This window comes from Mastomys coucha, unplaced genomic scaffold (assembly GCF_008632895.1).
Source record: "Mastomys coucha isolate ucsf_1 unplaced genomic scaffold, UCSF_Mcou_1 pScaffold22, whole genome shotgun sequence".
NCBI lineage: Eukaryota > Metazoa > Chordata > Mammalia > Rodentia > Muridae > Mastomys > Mastomys coucha.
This window is the reverse complement of record NW_022196905.1, coordinates 177,664,578-177,682,979: the sequence shown is the minus strand read 5'-3', so window position 1 is coordinate 177,682,979 and position 18,402 is coordinate 177,664,578. Positions and strand designations below refer to the sequence as shown.

The 18,402-nt window shown below is 42.5% G+C and overlaps 1 protein-coding gene and 1 non-coding gene across 7 annotated transcripts in view; both read left to right on the top strand.

The window, feature by feature from the left end:
• Nucleotides 1-18,402, top strand: part of Dlc1 (DLC1 Rho GTPase activating protein) — a 377,111-nt gene that overhangs the window by 315,396 nt on the left and 43,313 nt on the right. The window contains exon 1 of one of the 6 annotated variants that reach the window (XM_031339552.1): nucleotides 15,184-15,567. The exons of the other annotated variants lie outside the window; for them this stretch is intronic. Coding sequence (XP_031195412.1) covers nucleotides 15,531-15,567 — 37 coding nt within the window. The 5' untranslated portion in view covers nucleotides 15,184-15,530. Of the gene's footprint in view, nucleotides 1-15,183; nucleotides 15,568-18,402 lie in introns of those variants that run through there. 6 annotated transcript variants of the gene reach the window in all.
• On the top strand, nucleotides 9,850-9,957 carry LOC116071619. The gene has a single exon (XR_004111026.1). It is a non-coding gene; the product is annotated as a U6 spliceosomal RNA (small nuclear RNA).

Here is an 18,402-nt window from a genome sequence, read left to right as displayed (position 1 = left end):
AAAAAAAAGGCCACCTCATCAGGCCCCATGCTTGGCCAGGAGTGAGTGTGGTGGATGGGTGGATGAACTCGTATAAGGCCAGAAGGAAGAGCCCAGACTGATGGCAGCCAGGGAACACAGACAAAGGAAAGAAAGTAATGTCTGTTCTACATGACTATGATGTTGTCTTAGGAAAAGGCCGGAGAGCATGAAATTGAGTCATCACTTATTCCTAAAAAAGAAATAGATTCTGAAGGTGTATTGGGAAAAGGGACTGGAGGGATCATTAACACTCAGAAAGAACACAGTGAGAGAGCAGTCACTGGATTCTTAGAACATGGAGGAGAAGCCTAAGATCTACCTGCAGTGTGAGCCAGCAGCCCAGAGGAGCTTGGTTCTGGGCTGGGAATGGAAGTCAGAAGCACTATGGAACATAGTTGAAAAAGGACTGAGTTACAGCCCAACATAAACAGTCCTTCTCTGTTGGGATTCTGCTGGGAGGTTTCAAGTTAGTATCACAAAAATACCATCATCTCACTTCTCCCCAGCTAGGGGATGGTTGTCAAGGAAACCCCTAGAAGATTGACAGGCTTGATGCTTCAGTTGGGGCATTGGGAGAAAAAAAAAAAGCCTAAGTGTTCAAACACAGACGTGTGTACAAGCACACAATTTGGTTGTTGATCTTCTTCCTACAGGCCCTGCTTAGATGTCTCTCCACATAGTATGTGAGTGCGCACAGCCAGATTCAAGATTAGCCCTGCTTGCAGCAGACAAGCTCCATCATGCACTACAATTTCAGATAGACGCCCCTGCCCCTCCATAACGACAGATTACTCAAATTACCATGACCAGCATCAGTCATAGGCCTGGAAATCCAGATGAAAGAATTTCTCTTATGTGGCAATTTGCAAATATAGCCGATTGTCTCCAGAAAACCTGGTTTGTTCTAGACCTAGTTTGGGGGTTGGGGGAACACTAGAGTTTAGAGCTCATCCTTTCTTAGCAGTTATTCTCCCCAGTCCTAGGACCAGCCATGTATGCATGATCTCTGTCTTCCCAAAGACCCGAGATTGGTGCAGAAACAATGCAAGTGCCTGGTATAGAATAATTTGGGTCCCAAAGCTGTTAGTGTGGAGAACAGAAGGGCAAATGAAGGCCACATGTACTGCTTTAGGGGAACTAGCAGGATTCTCTCTGCCGTTCTTCAGTTTTCTGTTGGATCTTGCTTTTAGGTCACTTTTGGATTAGATTCCTCCCTTCCCAAGAAACTAGCAGTATCATCTTTGGAAAAATCTAGATGATATAGGTGGTCCATCCACCTCCTGTGATAGCCAAGTGAGGAAAAGAAGGGTGGTTTCAGTCTTTTGTTTGTTTGTTTTAAATAAGTAGTGGTGGCTTTGTACAGGAATGCAAGCCATGATCCCACACAAATGAAGAGAAGTTTGTTTTTAGTACTCTTTGCAGGACACTAACGGATGCTTTTTTTTATTATTATTATCTTGCCCACAGTAGACTGATCTTTCTAAAGAACTCCATTTTTTTTCTCTATAATCAGCATTTCTCCATTCTTCCTAAATGCTTCTGAGCAGTGAGATTCCATAACACTGTTCAGAAGTGGACCTGTCTCAGTGTCAAGTCCAGAGTTAAACCTGAACTGTCTAGGCTTCTAAAGAAGAGTTTCTGTTTGCTTTCCCCCCGGCTCTCTATGCTCAGGAGCACAGTCAAGTTTCCAGAAACCTCTTTGGGACTTCCTTTCCTACCTCTATGCATCCTTACAGCATAAGCAATAATACTAAGAACAATTAAAAAAACAACAGAACTGAAATAAATACAGAATTCACATGTGTCAAGTGGGGGGAAAATGAGTCTATTGCCTGCACTAACACTGGAGAGTGTATTCCTGTCCATGAAGCAAGTTCCTGTGATTATTACTATTATCATCATTAGTAATATTACATCAACAACATGAAAAGGGAGAAATATGAAAGAGCTGGGGATATTGTAATTAACACACATTTACATATTGATAGTCATTACTTTTAGCACTTCTAGTCTGCTGGTTCTGAGACTTTTTTTTTTTTTTTTTTTTTTGTAATGTATATGGATGTTTTACCTGCGAGTAAGTCAGTGCCCTGGGTGAGTACAGTGCCCACAAAGGCCAGAAGAGGGCATCAGATTCTGGAACTGGACATACAGAATGTTCTGAGCTGTCATGTCTGTGCTGGGAACTGAACCTGGGTCCTCTAGAAGAGCCGACTCTTAACTGCTGAGTCATCTCTCCTGCTCACAGTTCTGCACCATTGTAATAATAGCACTGCGACAGAATAGACCTAGAAATGATTTCTTTAATTACAATAAAAAATTTAAAAAGGCTTTTGAAGTAATTAAGTAGTGAACAGGGAGTTTTCTAAAATTATTATTTTATATTGTTTTTTTCCTATTGATTCCTCAGTTTCCCCTTCTTAGAGTTTATTACCTTGTTCCTTTTCCAAACTTTGTGCTTACTTAATTTTTTTACCATATCTTTTTGTCTAGTAGAAGCAATCCCGGTTACATATTTCATCAAATATCTTCTTTCATCATAAGATACAAGCTTGATATTTACTATCCTTTGGTATTTAAGTTTTCATTAGATATTTAATAGTGATTCAAATGATAAAGCATTTATCATTATACTGTTATTGATTTCTAATTTTGGTCTATTTTGGTCAGATAATATGGCTGTTCTGAGTTATCTATCATTGCATAACTACTTCAATAACAGTGGCATAAAGCTCTATCAGTTATTACTATTTTCCTTATGGAGCATCTTCACGACATAGCTGGCCACTTTTTTCCTTAGGGTCTAATAATTCAGGGTTCTCTAGTGAAACAAAACTGATAGGATGAATTGTTGGAGGAACAGATAGAAAGATAGATGATAGATAGATAGATAGATAGATAGATAGATAGATAGATAGATAGATAGATAGGTAGATTAGATAGACAGATACAGACAGACAGACAGACAGACAGACAGATAGGAATTTAACACAGGAACATCTAAATCTCTACCGAGGCTGAGGCTGAGAAGTCTCATAATATCCCAGTAACAAGCTGGAAAACCAGGTAAGCTGTTTGTATTGCTTGGTCTAAAATCAAAGGCCTCAGGACCAAGCAAACCAATGGTGTCGTTCTCATTCCAAGGCTAAAGACAAGAAGCCCAAGGGGGTTGTTGCAAATTCCATAGTCCCTGTAGTTTACTGTACAAAGACAAAGGTGGTTTCCTGTTCCAGGAGAAAATAAAACTGCACTTATTCTGTCTTTTGGTTGTCAGGCACTCATCTGATTGGATGGTAAAATCAGTCCACTGATTTTCCTAAAGCAATGTCATAAACATGCCAATAAATAATGCTTTACCAGCCATCAACCCCTAACCCAGTCACGTGAATCTTTTAACTTACACATGTCAGGGCAGCTGAGTGTAATAGTAGCTGGGATCGGGGTCTTTCAACCTTCTCCATTCACATGTGCCTAAACCCAAAACAATGTTTCCTAACTGCTGTGGGCTGAAGCAGCTAGAGCTTCCTGGAATGTCTGTGATCTTCTCAGTTTATCTCTCCATGGTAGGTCCATGGTGCTACCATACTTAGGTAGTACTGAGAACTCCAGAGTAATTAGACAAAGACATTTGCTAAACTACCTGCGAAGTAAAAGCTCTTTGATAATCACAAAGAAGGATCCAGGGTCAGGAGGACCAGAGAGTAGTATTCTGTCTATTGATGAGAGAGTTGCCAAAGGCTTTGTGGACTGTTTGTTGTTGATATGATATTGCATCTTTGAACTTTGTCAGGATTGGCTCTATAGCACACTTTATAGCCCACACTGACTTTTATTTTATTCCCCTTTATTTGTTCCTAATATTGCATTATCCAGGATATGTTATAATTGATTGAGGCTATGCGTCTAATCAACGTCTGTTCTGATTGATGGGTTCAAATACCTGCATATGATCATTAAAACATTACTATTTATTTTGTCAACTCAAGCTATCTAGAACTGTGTGAAATCTCCCACTCCTGTGATATTTACCTACTTCTGCTAATTCTGCTAAACTTTGCTTTATGAAATTTGAGGCTATTTTATTATGAGCACTGAGACTCAGCATCACTTTTTTATCTTGCATGAGAAATGTAGTAGTGGCCCATAACTCTTTACTATTTATAGTTCTTAAAGCTTTTTATTTCTGAGATGTATATGGTAGCCTATTTTTTTTTCTTTAGTGTATAATATTGATGTATCTTCTTCTGGAGAGATATCTTGTGTAACTCAAGTAAATGTATAGCTAGGCTTTTATTTTTATTGATACTGGATATTCAAATACCTGGAGAATCCAGTTATGAAATATAGTTCATTTTTCAAGTTGACTGCATTTATTTATTTATAATCGCCTTCCCTATATTCACTTTGTTAACCCATCAAAATGATGTCAAACAGTAACAAGGAAGTAGCTATTTGTTCGGCATCAGAAAATAAACACAGAAGGGGCACAATCTAGTTCTTTCCCTACTGGCAATTCTCAAATGTCAGTCTTTCACAGTTCTTGAGTCCTGTTACCAGATCTCCTTTTGAAAATGGATAATTTGCTGCCTTGCAGTTTCCCAAAATGTAGCTTAATCCAGCTTAATTCAACTGTATCAGTAAGAGATAATTAAGGGAGTTAGTTACGCATGAAGAGCCAAGCTGTGGGTCTGCTATAGCCCCACTCTCCCGTTGACTATTAAAGTAAATTAATGACCCGGAGCTGCAGAGGGGTTTCCAGCAACATTGCAAGGGCCAACATGCTACAGTGATCAGTGAAGGCAGTACTATTCATTATCTTTCATGGCACATGCCCCACTGACCGAACAACAACTTTATTGTATGACCATTCTTTCAGGAGAAAGACCAGCATATTATAATTCAAGTGAGTATAAGACACCTTCATGGCAGAAACAAACACAAGAGGGTTCCCCTTCAAACTTTTAGAATTTTGGTGGATGGTCCAGTTTTATTTTATAGATAGTCCAGAGGACATTTGAATATTGATTTTAAAAGTGAGTGTTTAGAGGCAAACATATTAATAGTTCTTCACACAAGGTAATAAGAGATTAAACCTGAAATTATTAGCATTATATATAGTTATTGGAAATACACATGTTCTAGGACTCATTTATTATGAGGTACATATATGAACATACACACTCTTAGCACTTATGGAAAATTTGAAAATCAGAAAGTTTCTCAAAAATATATAAGGCCCTTAGTCTTGGACTGATTCCCTGTCTCCCATAGCTGTTTATTATGGAGGCTTTGCTTTATGCAAGCCACCTGCATGAGTTTCTTTTGTGATAAAATACCATCACTGAAAGAGACTCAGAGAAGAAAAGTTTGTTTGGACTTATGGTTCCCAAGATAGCAAGTGTACTGGCTGGTTTTGTGTGTCAACTTGACACAAGCTGGAGTTATCACAGAGAAAGGAGCCTCCCTTGAGAAAATGCCTCCATGAGATCCAGTTGTAAGGCATTTTCTCAATTAGTGATCAAGGAGGGAGAGCCCAGCCCATTGTGGGTGGTGCCATCCCTGGGCTGGTAGTCTTGGGTTCTCTAAGAAGCAAACTGAGCAAGCCAAGGGAAGCAAGCCAGTAAGAAACATCCCTCCATGGCCTCTGTATCAGCTCTTGCTTCTTGACCTGCTTGAGTTCCAGTCCTGACTTCCTTTGGTGATGAACAGCAGTGTGGAAGTGTAAGGTGAATAAACCCTTTCCTCCCCAATTTGCTTCTTGGTCATGATGTTTGTGCAGGGATAGAAACCCTGACTAAGGCAGCAAGGGAGGGAGGGAGTTGAGAGAACACATCTCCAGCTACAAATTGGTAGCAGAAAAGGCAACTGGAGCTGGAGTGAGGCTACCAGCCTTCAAAACCCCACCCCACCCCCCATTAGATTGCAGATAACTAAGCCTATGGGAGTGAGGGGGCATTTCTGTTTCAAACCACCACAGCATCTAAATGCAAGAAAAATTAACTGGGCCCTGGTGGCACAGGATTATAATCCCAGCTATTTCAGAAGCTGAGGCAGGAGGATCACAAGACTAGCCTGAGCAAAAATTGTTAAATAGTCACAAAACAAAAGGTCAAAAGAGGATTGAAGCTGTGGCTCAGTGCTATAGGGCTTTCCTCAAAAGTGCAAATCCTAGGCTTAATGCCTACTATCACAAAAGTTAAAAGAAGAAACTTTAGAACTGTTTTTGAAATCATGAATGTATGAAGTGAAGTGGGAAAAGAAATCCCAGGGCATTATAAACTTAGCACTTCCTGTTTCAAATCATATTAACCACCCAAGAAAAATTCCTAGTTAATAATAAGAAGAAACAATAAGTAAGTCCTTTGGATTTTCTGTGACATTTTCATTTTTTAATGAAAGGCTTAAAATTTTAAAACTTAACAAGCATAAAGGGCAGGTGATAAGCTATTAAAAATAAATGACAAGTAGGCCAGTTTAATCCCAGCACTCAGGAGACAGAGGCAGGAGCATCTCAGTGAGTTCCAGTCTATCCTGGTCTACAGAATAAGTCCAAGCCAAGGATACACAGTGAGACCCTGTGTCAGAAATGATATAGCAATAGGGACAGATGGCTAATATACTCGTAATACTTCTAAATCAATAAGAGCATGTCATTGAACAGAGCTGTTAGGAGGCTGGGTGATGACTTAGTTCATAAAGAACTTGCTGTACAACCATAAAGACTGAATTTAGATCCCAGCACTCACAAGAAAAAAACAAAAGCACAGGTCTGCTACAAGGTTAACACTGGGAGGCAGACACAAAGCAACCCCTATAGCCAGATGGCCAGCTAGTCTTGATGAATTGGTGAGCTACTGAGTCAATGCTAGACTCTGACTCAAAGTTAAGATGGAGATCGATCTATCTGTCTATCTATCTATCTATCTATCTGCCTATCTATCACTCTATCACTCTTTCACTCACATGCAGACACATGAAGTGCACACATATATACCACATACAAATAAAAACTATGTGTTTACATACATAATTTAAATATGCTTTTTAATCTATACATACTGTCTCAGTTAGAGTTTCTATTACTGTGAAGAGACACCATGATCATGCAACTCTTATAAAGGAAAACATTTCATTGTGGGCTGGCTTACAGTTCAGAGGTTCAGTCCATTATCGTCATGGTGGGAAGCATGGCAGCATCCAGGCAGACATGGTAGGGGAGGAGATGAGAGTCCTACAACCAGATGGACAGGCAGCAACAAGATAGAGAGACACCGGGCCTGGACTGAGCATCTGAAACCTCCAAGCCCACCCCCTAGTGATGCACTTGGCCTAACAAAGCTACCTATTCCAACAAGGCCACACCTCCTAAGAGCGCCACTCCCTCTAAGCCTACCTGGCCATTTTCGTTCAAACCACCACACATACTTAATATATGTGCATGTGTGTTTCTATGGCTGGTTTAAAAATGTGAACACACTCAGGCATCATAAGCTAAGCAAAAAAGGACAAATGTTCTATTTAGACTATTCTATCATTTATCATTTATATGAAGTATAAGGAAGAGTCAAATTCAGCGAAAGGCCATTGGAATGGTTGCTATCAGAGGGTAGGGAGAGAGAATCAGGAGTCAGTGTTGACTAGGAACAGAATTTCAGTTTGGGAAAAGGAGAAATTCTGAAGATAGAAAGTGGTTCTGGCTCCGTGACAACAGAGCCATGCTGAAGTAGCTATGCTGGCAAATTTTGTTATGTCAATTGAATACAATACAAATGTGAACAAATTGAGTATTCAAAGAAATATAAAGAATGGGGAAGCGTTTCTTTTTGCTTAACAATATCTTAACAATAGTGATTAAAATTATCATGTAAGAAGCAAGCACAAGCTCTGAAAAATGCCAAAAAAAAAGAAAGAAAGAAAGAAGGAAAGAAAGAAAGAAAGGAAAGCAGGAAGGAAGGAAGGAAGGAAGGAAGGAAGAAGGGAAGAAAGAATCTTTCTGGAAGACAATGAAGAAAGACAGATGATACTAGATAGGTAATAGGTAGATAAATGATAGATAGATAGATAGATAGATAGATAGATAGATAGATAGATAGATAGATAGATAGATGAATGATAGATAAATAAGATAGATGATAGAAATCAAATGTCCCAGTATCATTTGCCCTCTTGATTCAAAGTAAGTGAATTCACCTATAAAATTATTATCTTAGCTGGGCAGTGGTGGCGCATACCTTTAATCCCAGCACTTGGGAGGCAGAGGCAGGCAGATTTCTAAATTCAAGGTCAGCCTGGTCTATAAAGTGAGTTCCAGGACAGCCAGGGCTACACAGAGAAACCCTGTCTCAAAAAAACAAAACAACAAACAAAAATTATTATCTTTGCTCTTAATTAAATGTGTATCATTTAAGAATGCCTATTCAAAATAAGGGTGAAAAAATAAAAAGTTCAGCCTTGGTTAACTGCTTGCTATGCCCATAGGAAGGATACAATGCAACTACAATAGGGCATACGACGCATCAGCTTTGTTAAGTGAATTAAAATATCACACAATAGGGGGTAGGGATGTAGTCAGTTGGACCTAGGATATATACTGCTGGGGTCTGATCCATAGCACTGCTTAAAGCCTTGCATGGTAGCTCATGCCTGGGATCCCATTACTTAGAACATGGAGGGAGAGAAGTAAGACATTCAAAGTCAGCTGGGCAGTGGTGGCACATGCCTTTAATCCTAGCACTTGGGAGGCAGAGACAGGCAGATTTTTGAGTTCAAGGCCAGCCTGGTCTACCAAGGTAGCTAGACAGGACAGCTAGAGCTATACAGAGAAACCTTGTAAAAAAAAAAAAAAAAAAAAGACATTCAAAGTCACCCTTTGCTACATACCAAGTTCAAGGACAGCCTGAGCAACATGAAATCCAATCTAAATAAATAAGTACATGTTTGCATAATGAAACAATATATGCTATTATGTCAATTTTGTGTGACTGGGAGTCTGGCATGTATAATATATATCAGTAATGTTATGTTCCTGAATTATCAAGCTTCATTTTTTCATTTATACTTTTCCATATTTTCTTAACTCTTCACAATGAATGTTTTAATCCGTATTAAATAACATAGATAAAATACCACTTGCTTCTAAAATAATATAGCCCATCCCCAGCAGTTAAAGAATTGTGTATGACAAGCTCAAAAAGAATTAAAATCAGAGCACGCTAATAGTATCGACAATCAAAGCCTGCAGTTAACTTGGTTAATTCAGTGGGAGAGCAACCTAGTTGCTCACGTGGAGCAAAAAAAAAAAAAAATTGCAATTTTTGTTTGCTGATTTTTTTGATTTTTGTGTTGCCAGAAGCCACATGAAAGAACCACATTCATCTTGGCAAAGATCAAGTGGAATTGGGGTGCGGCAGAGGCGTACGCCTGAGTGTCACTGTTGTGTTCTCATCTCTGCCATTTCTAGCATTGAGGCCTTAGGCTAAGCCACAGCTGAGCCTTCGGATAAACTAGACTTTCAAATAAATTCTACTGTAAATATGCTAAGTATCCTGCCTGGGAAAGCCTGCTCACTGAAGTATTAGATCCAGATCAAGAACTCAGTGCGTCCAGATCTTCCGCAGTGAGCATCCCTTAATTCCACTCAGGGTAGGGGTGGATCAATGGGAGCCCAAGTTCAGTGGCCATCTTGCTCAATGCGGTGAGACCGTTTTTTTTTCCCCCTTTGTTTCACGTGAAAAGAAAGCTAAAGATACAGCTCAGGAGGAGGGTATTGGTCTGGCTTGTCCAGGTTCAATCTCTACTATCTCACTGAGAAAAAAGAAGAGAATGAGAGTGCCTCGCATCGGCAGCATAAATACTAAAATTGGAACGATACAGAGAAGATTAGCATGGCCCCTGCACGAGGAAGACACGCAAATTCGTGAAGCATTCCATATTAAAAAAGAAGTAGGAGAAGAAGGAGAAGAAGAAGAAGAAAAAGGAGAAGGAGAAGAGAATGAGAAAATAGAAAAAGAAAGAATTCCACTGGTCTCTGCAAGTTGTCTGTCCCTACTTCACCCCCAAGAAACTTCTCCAAATTCCTTCTTGACCTTTGTTTCACATTACCTTTTTCTGGCTTTAATAAATACATGTTTGGATGACAGATGTCACATTCTAGGCTGGTTCATATTTTCGTTTGAGTGGCTACCCCCCAAAAGTATATTTCTATCATTTGTACAAGAACAGAGTCTCTCTGTACCCCTCACAATGTAAAGATGTTTCCCGAAGAAGTTGGCCTTCCCCTTGTTCTGAATGTGAATAGTCTAAAAGTTATCATAATGGATCTAGCTGAACAGGGCAGCTACTCCTGGTAAACCTTTAAAAGCATAAACCTTTTAGCTCTTTTGTTTTTGAAAGTGTCTTAAAAAGCAAAATATCAGTTAGGGGAAGGAGTCAGGAAGATCCCAAACTAGGATAACTAAAGCTAAAAAAAAAAAAAAAAAAAGAATATTTCAGGACATCCATTGGGTTTCCAATTGAATTATGCTTAATTGAAAACCTCTAACATTATTTTCAATATTTTTCCCTTTGTCATATTTCCTTTGAGCATCACAAATCAAAATTATTCTCCAGTCATTTCACAATGTTCCATTGAGCGCAAATTACATTACAACATTTTCCAAGCACAGAGGAGTCCGCTGGTCCTAAGGGAGGCAAAGAAATTTCCAGAGATTATTTGGCTTCTATCACTAGACCAGAGATTTAAACTAATTTCCCCAGGGATAAATGAAGCCCAAAGTTGAAATTGTTGGGGATGGCTTCAGATTCTTTCTTAAAAAATTAGTTTCTAGCACCTAAACAGTAGAAGCTTTGACATAAACATACATAAATGGGACTGATGGTCTAGCTCAGTGGTGGAGAGCTTGCTTGGCATGCAGAAGCGGTTGGTTTGCATAGCAAAGGAAAGAGGGGGTGGGGGGAGGACAGAGCTTTTGACATTTTACCCAGTGCACTGGGGTTGTTTGGTTAGCACATGCCAAACAGCAAGAGTACTGGACCAGCAGCCCTCCTCTCTCTCCCCTGCCCCTGTCCTCTCTTCTTAAGATTCATTTCTGCAAAGATTTCATGATGCGTGTTACTAGAATACGGGGGGGGGGGGGGGGGGGGGACTATATATGCCGGTGTCCTCTGAAAAATGAAGGCATTAAATCTCCAGGAACTGGATTTACAGGTGGTTATGACCTGCCCGCTGTGGGTGCTGGGAACACAATTCAGGTTCTTCGCAAGAGCAGTGTGTGCTCTTAAAGGCCCAGATGTCTGTCTAGCAGCTCTCCTCTCAGAGGGGCTCTGGGCAACCCAGCTTGCTCTGTCCCACTGAGGAGTGCCTCACTCACTAGCATCACACACGTGAGACCTTCAGGTTGTGTTTCGCTCACTAGCATCACACACGTGAGACCTTCAGATTGTGTTTCGCTCACTAGCATCACACACATGAGACCTTCAGGTTGTGTTTCGTTCCTATCAAGCAGTGGTGGGATGAAACCAAGAGGGTATCCTTGGACAACATCGGTAATACCTAATTTCAATCGATTAGATAGAGCAGGGACCCATAATCATAAAGAATAGCTCTCTTAGTCTGTAATGCAATATAGGAACTAGCTATGAGGTTTTCTTTCCTTAGTAATTCCACAATCCTTAGGAAACAAACCTACATAGAGATTGCCAGAGGCTACTGTGGATAACCTCTGAGGAGCTGGTATTTGCCTCCTAGGTGAACAGGACAAGCCATTATAAAAAGTCTCAATATTTTAAACTTCGGTTACTAGGAATCAATAATTTAATGAAAACAACCTACATCTACACAGACCTAATCCAATCTGTGGAGGAATCTTTTTTCTTTGGGTATGTGATACATACATACATATGAGTTTGTGTGTATACACACTTGTATAACCGTTTGGAGGTCAGAGGTCAGTGGCAAGTGTCTTCTTCAGTTATTATCTCCCTTCCTGGAACTCACTGATTTAGTTAGACTGGTTATAGAACCAGCCAGCTCCAGGAATTCTCCAGTCTCTCAATGCTGCGGTTACTAAAACGCTCCCCTTTTCTGGCTTTTGACCTAGATGCTAGGGATCCTAAGCAGGTCTTCATACTTGCACAGAGTGACCTTGGCCCTCGAGCCATCTCCCCAGCTCTTGCAGGGGATATCCGTTCTTACGTATGAAAAATGCTTTCAGTGTTCATGACCGCAGGCTCAGAGAGAATGCTCTCCACTACACAGCCAAGCCTGCTTCTCAAGAGTCCAGTGCTTAAGACCAAAATCTCAGTTAATGCAGCTCAGCAGATGAATGCAGTTTAAGGTCAGCTGCCCTAGACAGACAAATGAAGCCTGTGGTGAGGAGTGGAATGCTAAGTGAGAAGAAACAGACTCTGAACTGGCTTGGGGATCCTCCTTCATCCCCAAACAGCATGGTCAGTCCATACCCTTGATAGCTTTGCCAGCCCTCCCTTCTTCCAGCTAGCCAGGGCTGCTCTTGGGATCCTCTTGTGCAAAAAAGGTTACAGTTGAAGCTTTGTTCTGCATTGCTTTCATTTTCTTCTGAACAGTTTAGATAGAACTTTCTTGCTCAAATTTGACATGCCATTTGATAGGACAGTGGGCTACCAAATCTATAGCTTCCTGAACCATTCAGATAGCCACTGATGGAAAACATTGAGGGTCAGGTGGCTTAGGCCCATGATTCCAGTTACCTGAGAGGTCTAGGCAGGAGAATCAGACGTTCAAAGCCTATTGAGGCTACCAAGTGAGTTCAAGGCCAGCCTGGGCAATGTATTGAGAAGATTATAAAGCGCTGGGGAAGCCATGAAATAATTCAGAAGGTAAAGGCACTTGTCAACTCAACACAAGCTACGGTCATCTGAGAAGAGGGAACCTGAACTGAGAAGATGCCCCCATCAGATTGGCTAGCCTGTGAGGCATTTTCTGGACTGGTGATTAATGCAGAAGAGCACAGACTACCGTGGGTAGTGCCGCTACTGGGCAGGTATTCATGGACCATGTCATAAGGCAGGCTGAGAAAGCCATGGGCAAGCCAGTGCACACCATTCGTCCATGGCCTCCACTTTAGTTCCTGTTTCTGTGTTCCTGCCTTTATTCACTTTCCTGATGGGCTGTGATCTGCAAGATGAAATAACACTTTCTTCCCTTAAGTTGGTTTTTTGTCAGGGTTTTTATCGCAGCAACAGAGACGCAAACCAAGACACCAGGCAAGCCCAATAACTTGAATTTGATCCTTCAAACTCGTGTAAAAGTAGAAAGAGAGAACAAACACAAAGTTGTTCTCAGACCTCCACACAGCACCATAGCTTACTTGTGTGCCTGTATACACATCACACACAGCAATAATAACAACAACAACAATAATAATAGCAGTAGTAATAATAATAATTTTTAAATTAAAAATAATGATAAGGATAGGGATGTAGCTCAGGGGTAGAGCATGTGACTAGCTCTACCCTAACTTCAATAACCAGTAATGCATAAAGAAAATATTTGGAGGAAAAAAAAATTGTGTCAGTACTGAACATAGGCAAATTGACATAGCATTTACATAGTATTTCACATTCTAAATGTCATCAATACTATAATAATTATTAAAAAGCATGCTGGGAGAGTGTGCATAAGTTATATGCAAATTATATGTGGTTTAGAATGAGGCCTTTGTGCATTCAGAGGTGTGAGTACCAGAAGGGGATGCTGCTATTGTGGATGTGTTCAGGGTTCCTCCAGCATCCACACTTCAGGAGACAACTTCATTGGGTATTCAAGGTCTTCACCCCTGGGCTCTCAACAGTCCCTCATTTCCATTCACCTCACTGCTTCCCAACAGCCTGTAATCTACAGGCAGGCAGGGACCATATGTACCCTGCACTGCCTTTGGGGCTACAGCATTTGCCTGCAGGTAAATGTCCTAGTCACACGGATCTGGTGAATAGAGGCCTCCAAAGTGAGGAATTCTGGTATGGTAAATTGGGGTACCATTGCAATATGTGGGGAGAGGCTTGTTTGTAAGCTAGCACATGGCTATGAAATCAATTCATTTTGAAATCTAAGGGAATATATTTTTCTATTTGTGTTTAGCTCTACTTAAGAATAAACTCAGCCCCAATTTTCCTATTGCCTGTAGTAGTCTCTCAACAGACTACATGTTTTCCATCTGTTTATTTTGCTTATTGGATAGCTTCCCTAGGAAGAAGCCAACTCCAGAAGGACAGGGCTGCAGGTCCCTTTTTCCTGGCTGTTGTATGCTCCAGCGGAGAAACCATTTTGCCCATAGTAAATATACTCTCTTGGTGCTGAATTGAATGGGTTTCCATTAGTTAAGGTAACACACATAAAGCACCAACTTACACCAAGGTAAATTTTCATGAAAATTGATGTAGACTTTTAAATACCTTACACTAATTATATTCTATCTCAAGTTTCAAAATGGGGCTTCTTATGACATATGGAACTCCAAGTAAGCTACCTGAGAATCATTTGAGCCTTTGGGGAAAAAATTATCACCATCTGAAATCATAAATCTACAGGCTGAGGCCAGTCCATGAGATAGTCTAGGAGCTGTGACCATAGTCCAAATATCAATTAGAAATACACCCACCGGATAGGGCTGCTCACGCAGTATTCTGACTCTCCCAAGTGCTGGGGAAAACTTGCATAGCTGTGTTAAATAGCCACATTCCCTCCTTACTCTTGCGGGCTTTAGGGAGAAATGGGTGACCCCAAAGACCAGATAGTTCTTTTCCCCATTTTCTGACCAAGAGATCTATCTTTACCTCCGCACTGCCCCTACCATCCGCGCAAGTTTTTGTGACGCCAAACGGCATGAGAGGTTGTGCGTACACAAAACCAGGCAGGAAAAGAGAGAGGGAAAATTGAGCACCAGGCCCGGACCTCTGCACCCAGCTAACGCCTCTAAGCTTTTGCCTTTACCCCAGAGGCCAGTAGTTGGCGACTTTTAGGCGCTTCCCGCCGCCGCAGAAGGGCAGACCCTGGGAAAACATTCCAGGAAAGGGGGAAGGAGGCGTGGGGCAGAACCCGGGCGGGCTTTGGGCGGGGCCTGGTGTGCGGTGGGTGGAGTCAGAGCCCGAGGCCGCAGCGTGGGTCCCGCCCGTGGGGGCGGGCGCAGTGGGAAGGCGCGGCCCCAAGGGCGCGCGGAGAGCAGAGCACTTCAGCGTTTGGGTGGAGGGCGGTGCGCTCCAGCCCGGGCCATGGCTGTGCGTCCTCGCTGCTGGAGCCGCGGCTCCCTAGCTCCGTGCCCCGCTCCCTAAGAGCGCTCCCTTCGCGGTAGCAAGCAAAAACCCACGATTTTGCCCGAGCTGGGGCGAAGCGTAAGGCAGCTGCGAACCAGGATGTGCTGACGACCGCGAGGGCTCGCGTCCTGGGTGCCACCGTGGGTCCCGACGTGGGATCCAGATTACCTCGGGCAGCCTCGACTTTCCCAGTGCGCTCCCGCCGCCCAGCGCCGACCTTAATGTGTAGAGACGAGCCGGACACCATGATCCTAACACGTAAGACGGACTTATGCCTTGTTGTTGGGCTAGTCTGGCTGAGGTCAACAGCTGAGGGGACCGGCTGAGGAGGACTTGTCACCCTGCCCTGCCAAGTCCGTGTTGTGATTGTGTGTTTTGACACGCTTGCAGAGGAGGAGCCCCAGGCTTTCGAGAGTAGAACGCGTGTGCTTAAGCAGCTTGGGTCAGGGTTTGTAGGAGACTTTAACACCGGGTCATGTCCCTTGACCATGTATTGCCTGGGGACTGGGGACTGGCGTCCGAGTGACTTAGCCTCGTACTATTCCTACTGGCCTCGGGCCCCGAGAGGCGAGCAACCCCTTTTGGTCTTCTCGTGGGGACTGTTCCATCTCTTCTTGTCCTACACCCTACAACTCTCAAATCAGCTTTGTCTCCCTAAGAGTGCTTTATTTAAGGGGCTGTGTAGACTTTTAGCTGTACTTAGGGTACAATGCTTCCTTAGCTCTATTTAAGAGTTCGGTTCTTTTGTTGCTGTCGCCTGTTTTTAATCGCTGGGAATCTCTGAGCCTGGGCGGGCTAAGTCAGGGTTGCTCCTTAGCTACCCCCAAACCCTGGTGCACGTGGGGTTCCAACTGGGAACTCAGCAATTTCCCGCTGTGTAATTGGACGTGGTACCTGAAAAGCCCCACCAGATGCCCACGTCCTTGGCGAGGGTGGAAGAGTCTGTGGGCTTGGGAAAGGAAGGAAGCAAGTCTCCAGGCCTGTGGCTTTTTTTTTTTTTTTCCTGTAGTAAGGCGACGGCGTCTTGGACTAATTCCCCACCCTGCGCCCCGGTCCCCTCCTCCAATGTCAGTAGCTGAGAGCCTTTGATCCTTCTTAAGGGTTGCTCCCAGAGCAACAGCCCACCCTGTTTTTCTGTCTCTGAGAGTCACTTGAGTGCATGGCCTTTGGTGCGAGGACTGATGCTGGGGAAATGGACTCGGGATCAGTTTCCCTCTTGATGCGCGACCCCGGGAAAGTGGCACATCCTCACTGTGATGTCCCCAACCCGGGTTCATAACTTTCGACACACGTGGAAGTTGTGAGGATCAAATAGAGTAGTACACCTAAAGTGCCTAGCGGGTGACGGATGCTGAAGTTCACTCTGTTCCCAAATTATGCCAAAAACTAGAAGGGAAACCCTGCCTAAGTCATTAATCAGCGCCGGAGAGGGAGAAAAAAAAAATGATCGCCCCATCCGGTTTTGCTTTCAATGAGGCTTTTTACACCCAATGTGGTCACAAATGGGTTCATTTCAAGAGGTTGTTTCAAGCTGTGGCTGGTGATTCGGAGGAATGCAGCCTAGGCACGGCCATCCATTACCAAAAGATTCGTGGGGGTGGCATATGTGACGCATTTGAGTAGGGGAAAAAAAATCAGGCTCTGGAGAAGGCAGAATGCCCAGTCTCAAGTTACAATTTTTTTTTTTTAACCCTGCAAAATTCTGTTTTCTGAAGGGATGAGGGAAAATAATAGGCCAGTGGACTGCGGCACTCAGAATGTAAACCTATCAGCGGCTCTAAGAGGTTGACTATTTCTGCTTCCATCTGGACTGCAGGCTAGTCCTCTGCGGGATAATTTGCTGACCATAAGGGTGGAATTAATGGAGTACCCGGTGCCATCTTGGCAAGCAGATTGCAGCAGATGGTCAGAGGGGTGCCCTTCGAGGCAGCAGCCCCCCTAACAGAAGAGCCAAAGTCCTGAGGAAGGACTGAATGTCAAATGGTTAGCAGATGTGCCGTCAGAAGTTATTTCAAGACATTTCCTGAGAAAATGTTGGAGATCGCCTGTGTTCACTTTTATTGTGGCATGCCAGACTTGCAGCAAAGCCCTAGCCTGGGTACATAATTTTTTCATTAGTACTACTGTTCAGAGAGTTTCAAATGAAGCACAGCAGACAGACTTTCTCTCAAGCTTTCTTTTTTTTTTTTTCCCTCAGAGTTTGCTTTTGACAAATTGCCTTGACTTTCTTCTGAGCTGAATGACACCTTGCTCTGAAACAGCCTAAAAGCTCAGGAATAAGGAGCTGACCTTTCCCCCAAGCCACAGAACTTGGGATCTGGATGTGTGGTCTCCAGCTTAGATCTTTGCCCTAGAGTGGATGAAAACTCCTCTTAGTGACTTGTATTCTCATTTCCCCTATTTTTTTTGTAGATCTAATGCACACCACTTTCTAATGAGTGAAGAGGATGGTAAACCGTTTCAGATTTTAGTATGCTGAAACAACCCAAGGAGTTTTCTTTAATTGAGGAATACGTGCAAGACAGTTTGCCCTTCTGCCTTTGTTCTGTATTTCGGTTAAAAGAACAAAGACCAATAGGACAGACCAATAGATGTGTTATGACCACAGCAAGGTATTAGTAAATAAAGTGACTTTTAAACTGTCTGGTACTCCAGCTCCTATTGGCAGAAGCACCGTGGGACTTAAAGGGGACAAGAGAGACTCGTGCAAGATACTTCCAATCTGAGACTCCGTGAGGAGGCTCCAAGAGATGGTTTCAAATACAAAAATTAGTACTTGGGTTTTCCTGGGTGTCCCTGTGGAGATTTTAAAAGCATGATGCAATGTTTAAATGAGAGGGGTATTTTTATGACCTAACCAAGTAAATACTCAATTTGGAAATATTCAAGGGAGGGTGATTTGGTCCAGAAGAGCTGGGGCCATCCAGAGTCCAGTGAGTGAACTAAATGGGGCTCTTTTGAAGAGAGCCTTGTTCTGAGCCTTGTTCTGCACAGGATGGGCCAGTATTGTAAACACAAGTTTCTCATGCTTAACTCCCTTTCCTAGCAACAGGAAGACGGAAATGAGGCCATGCAAAAAAAAAAAAAAAAAAA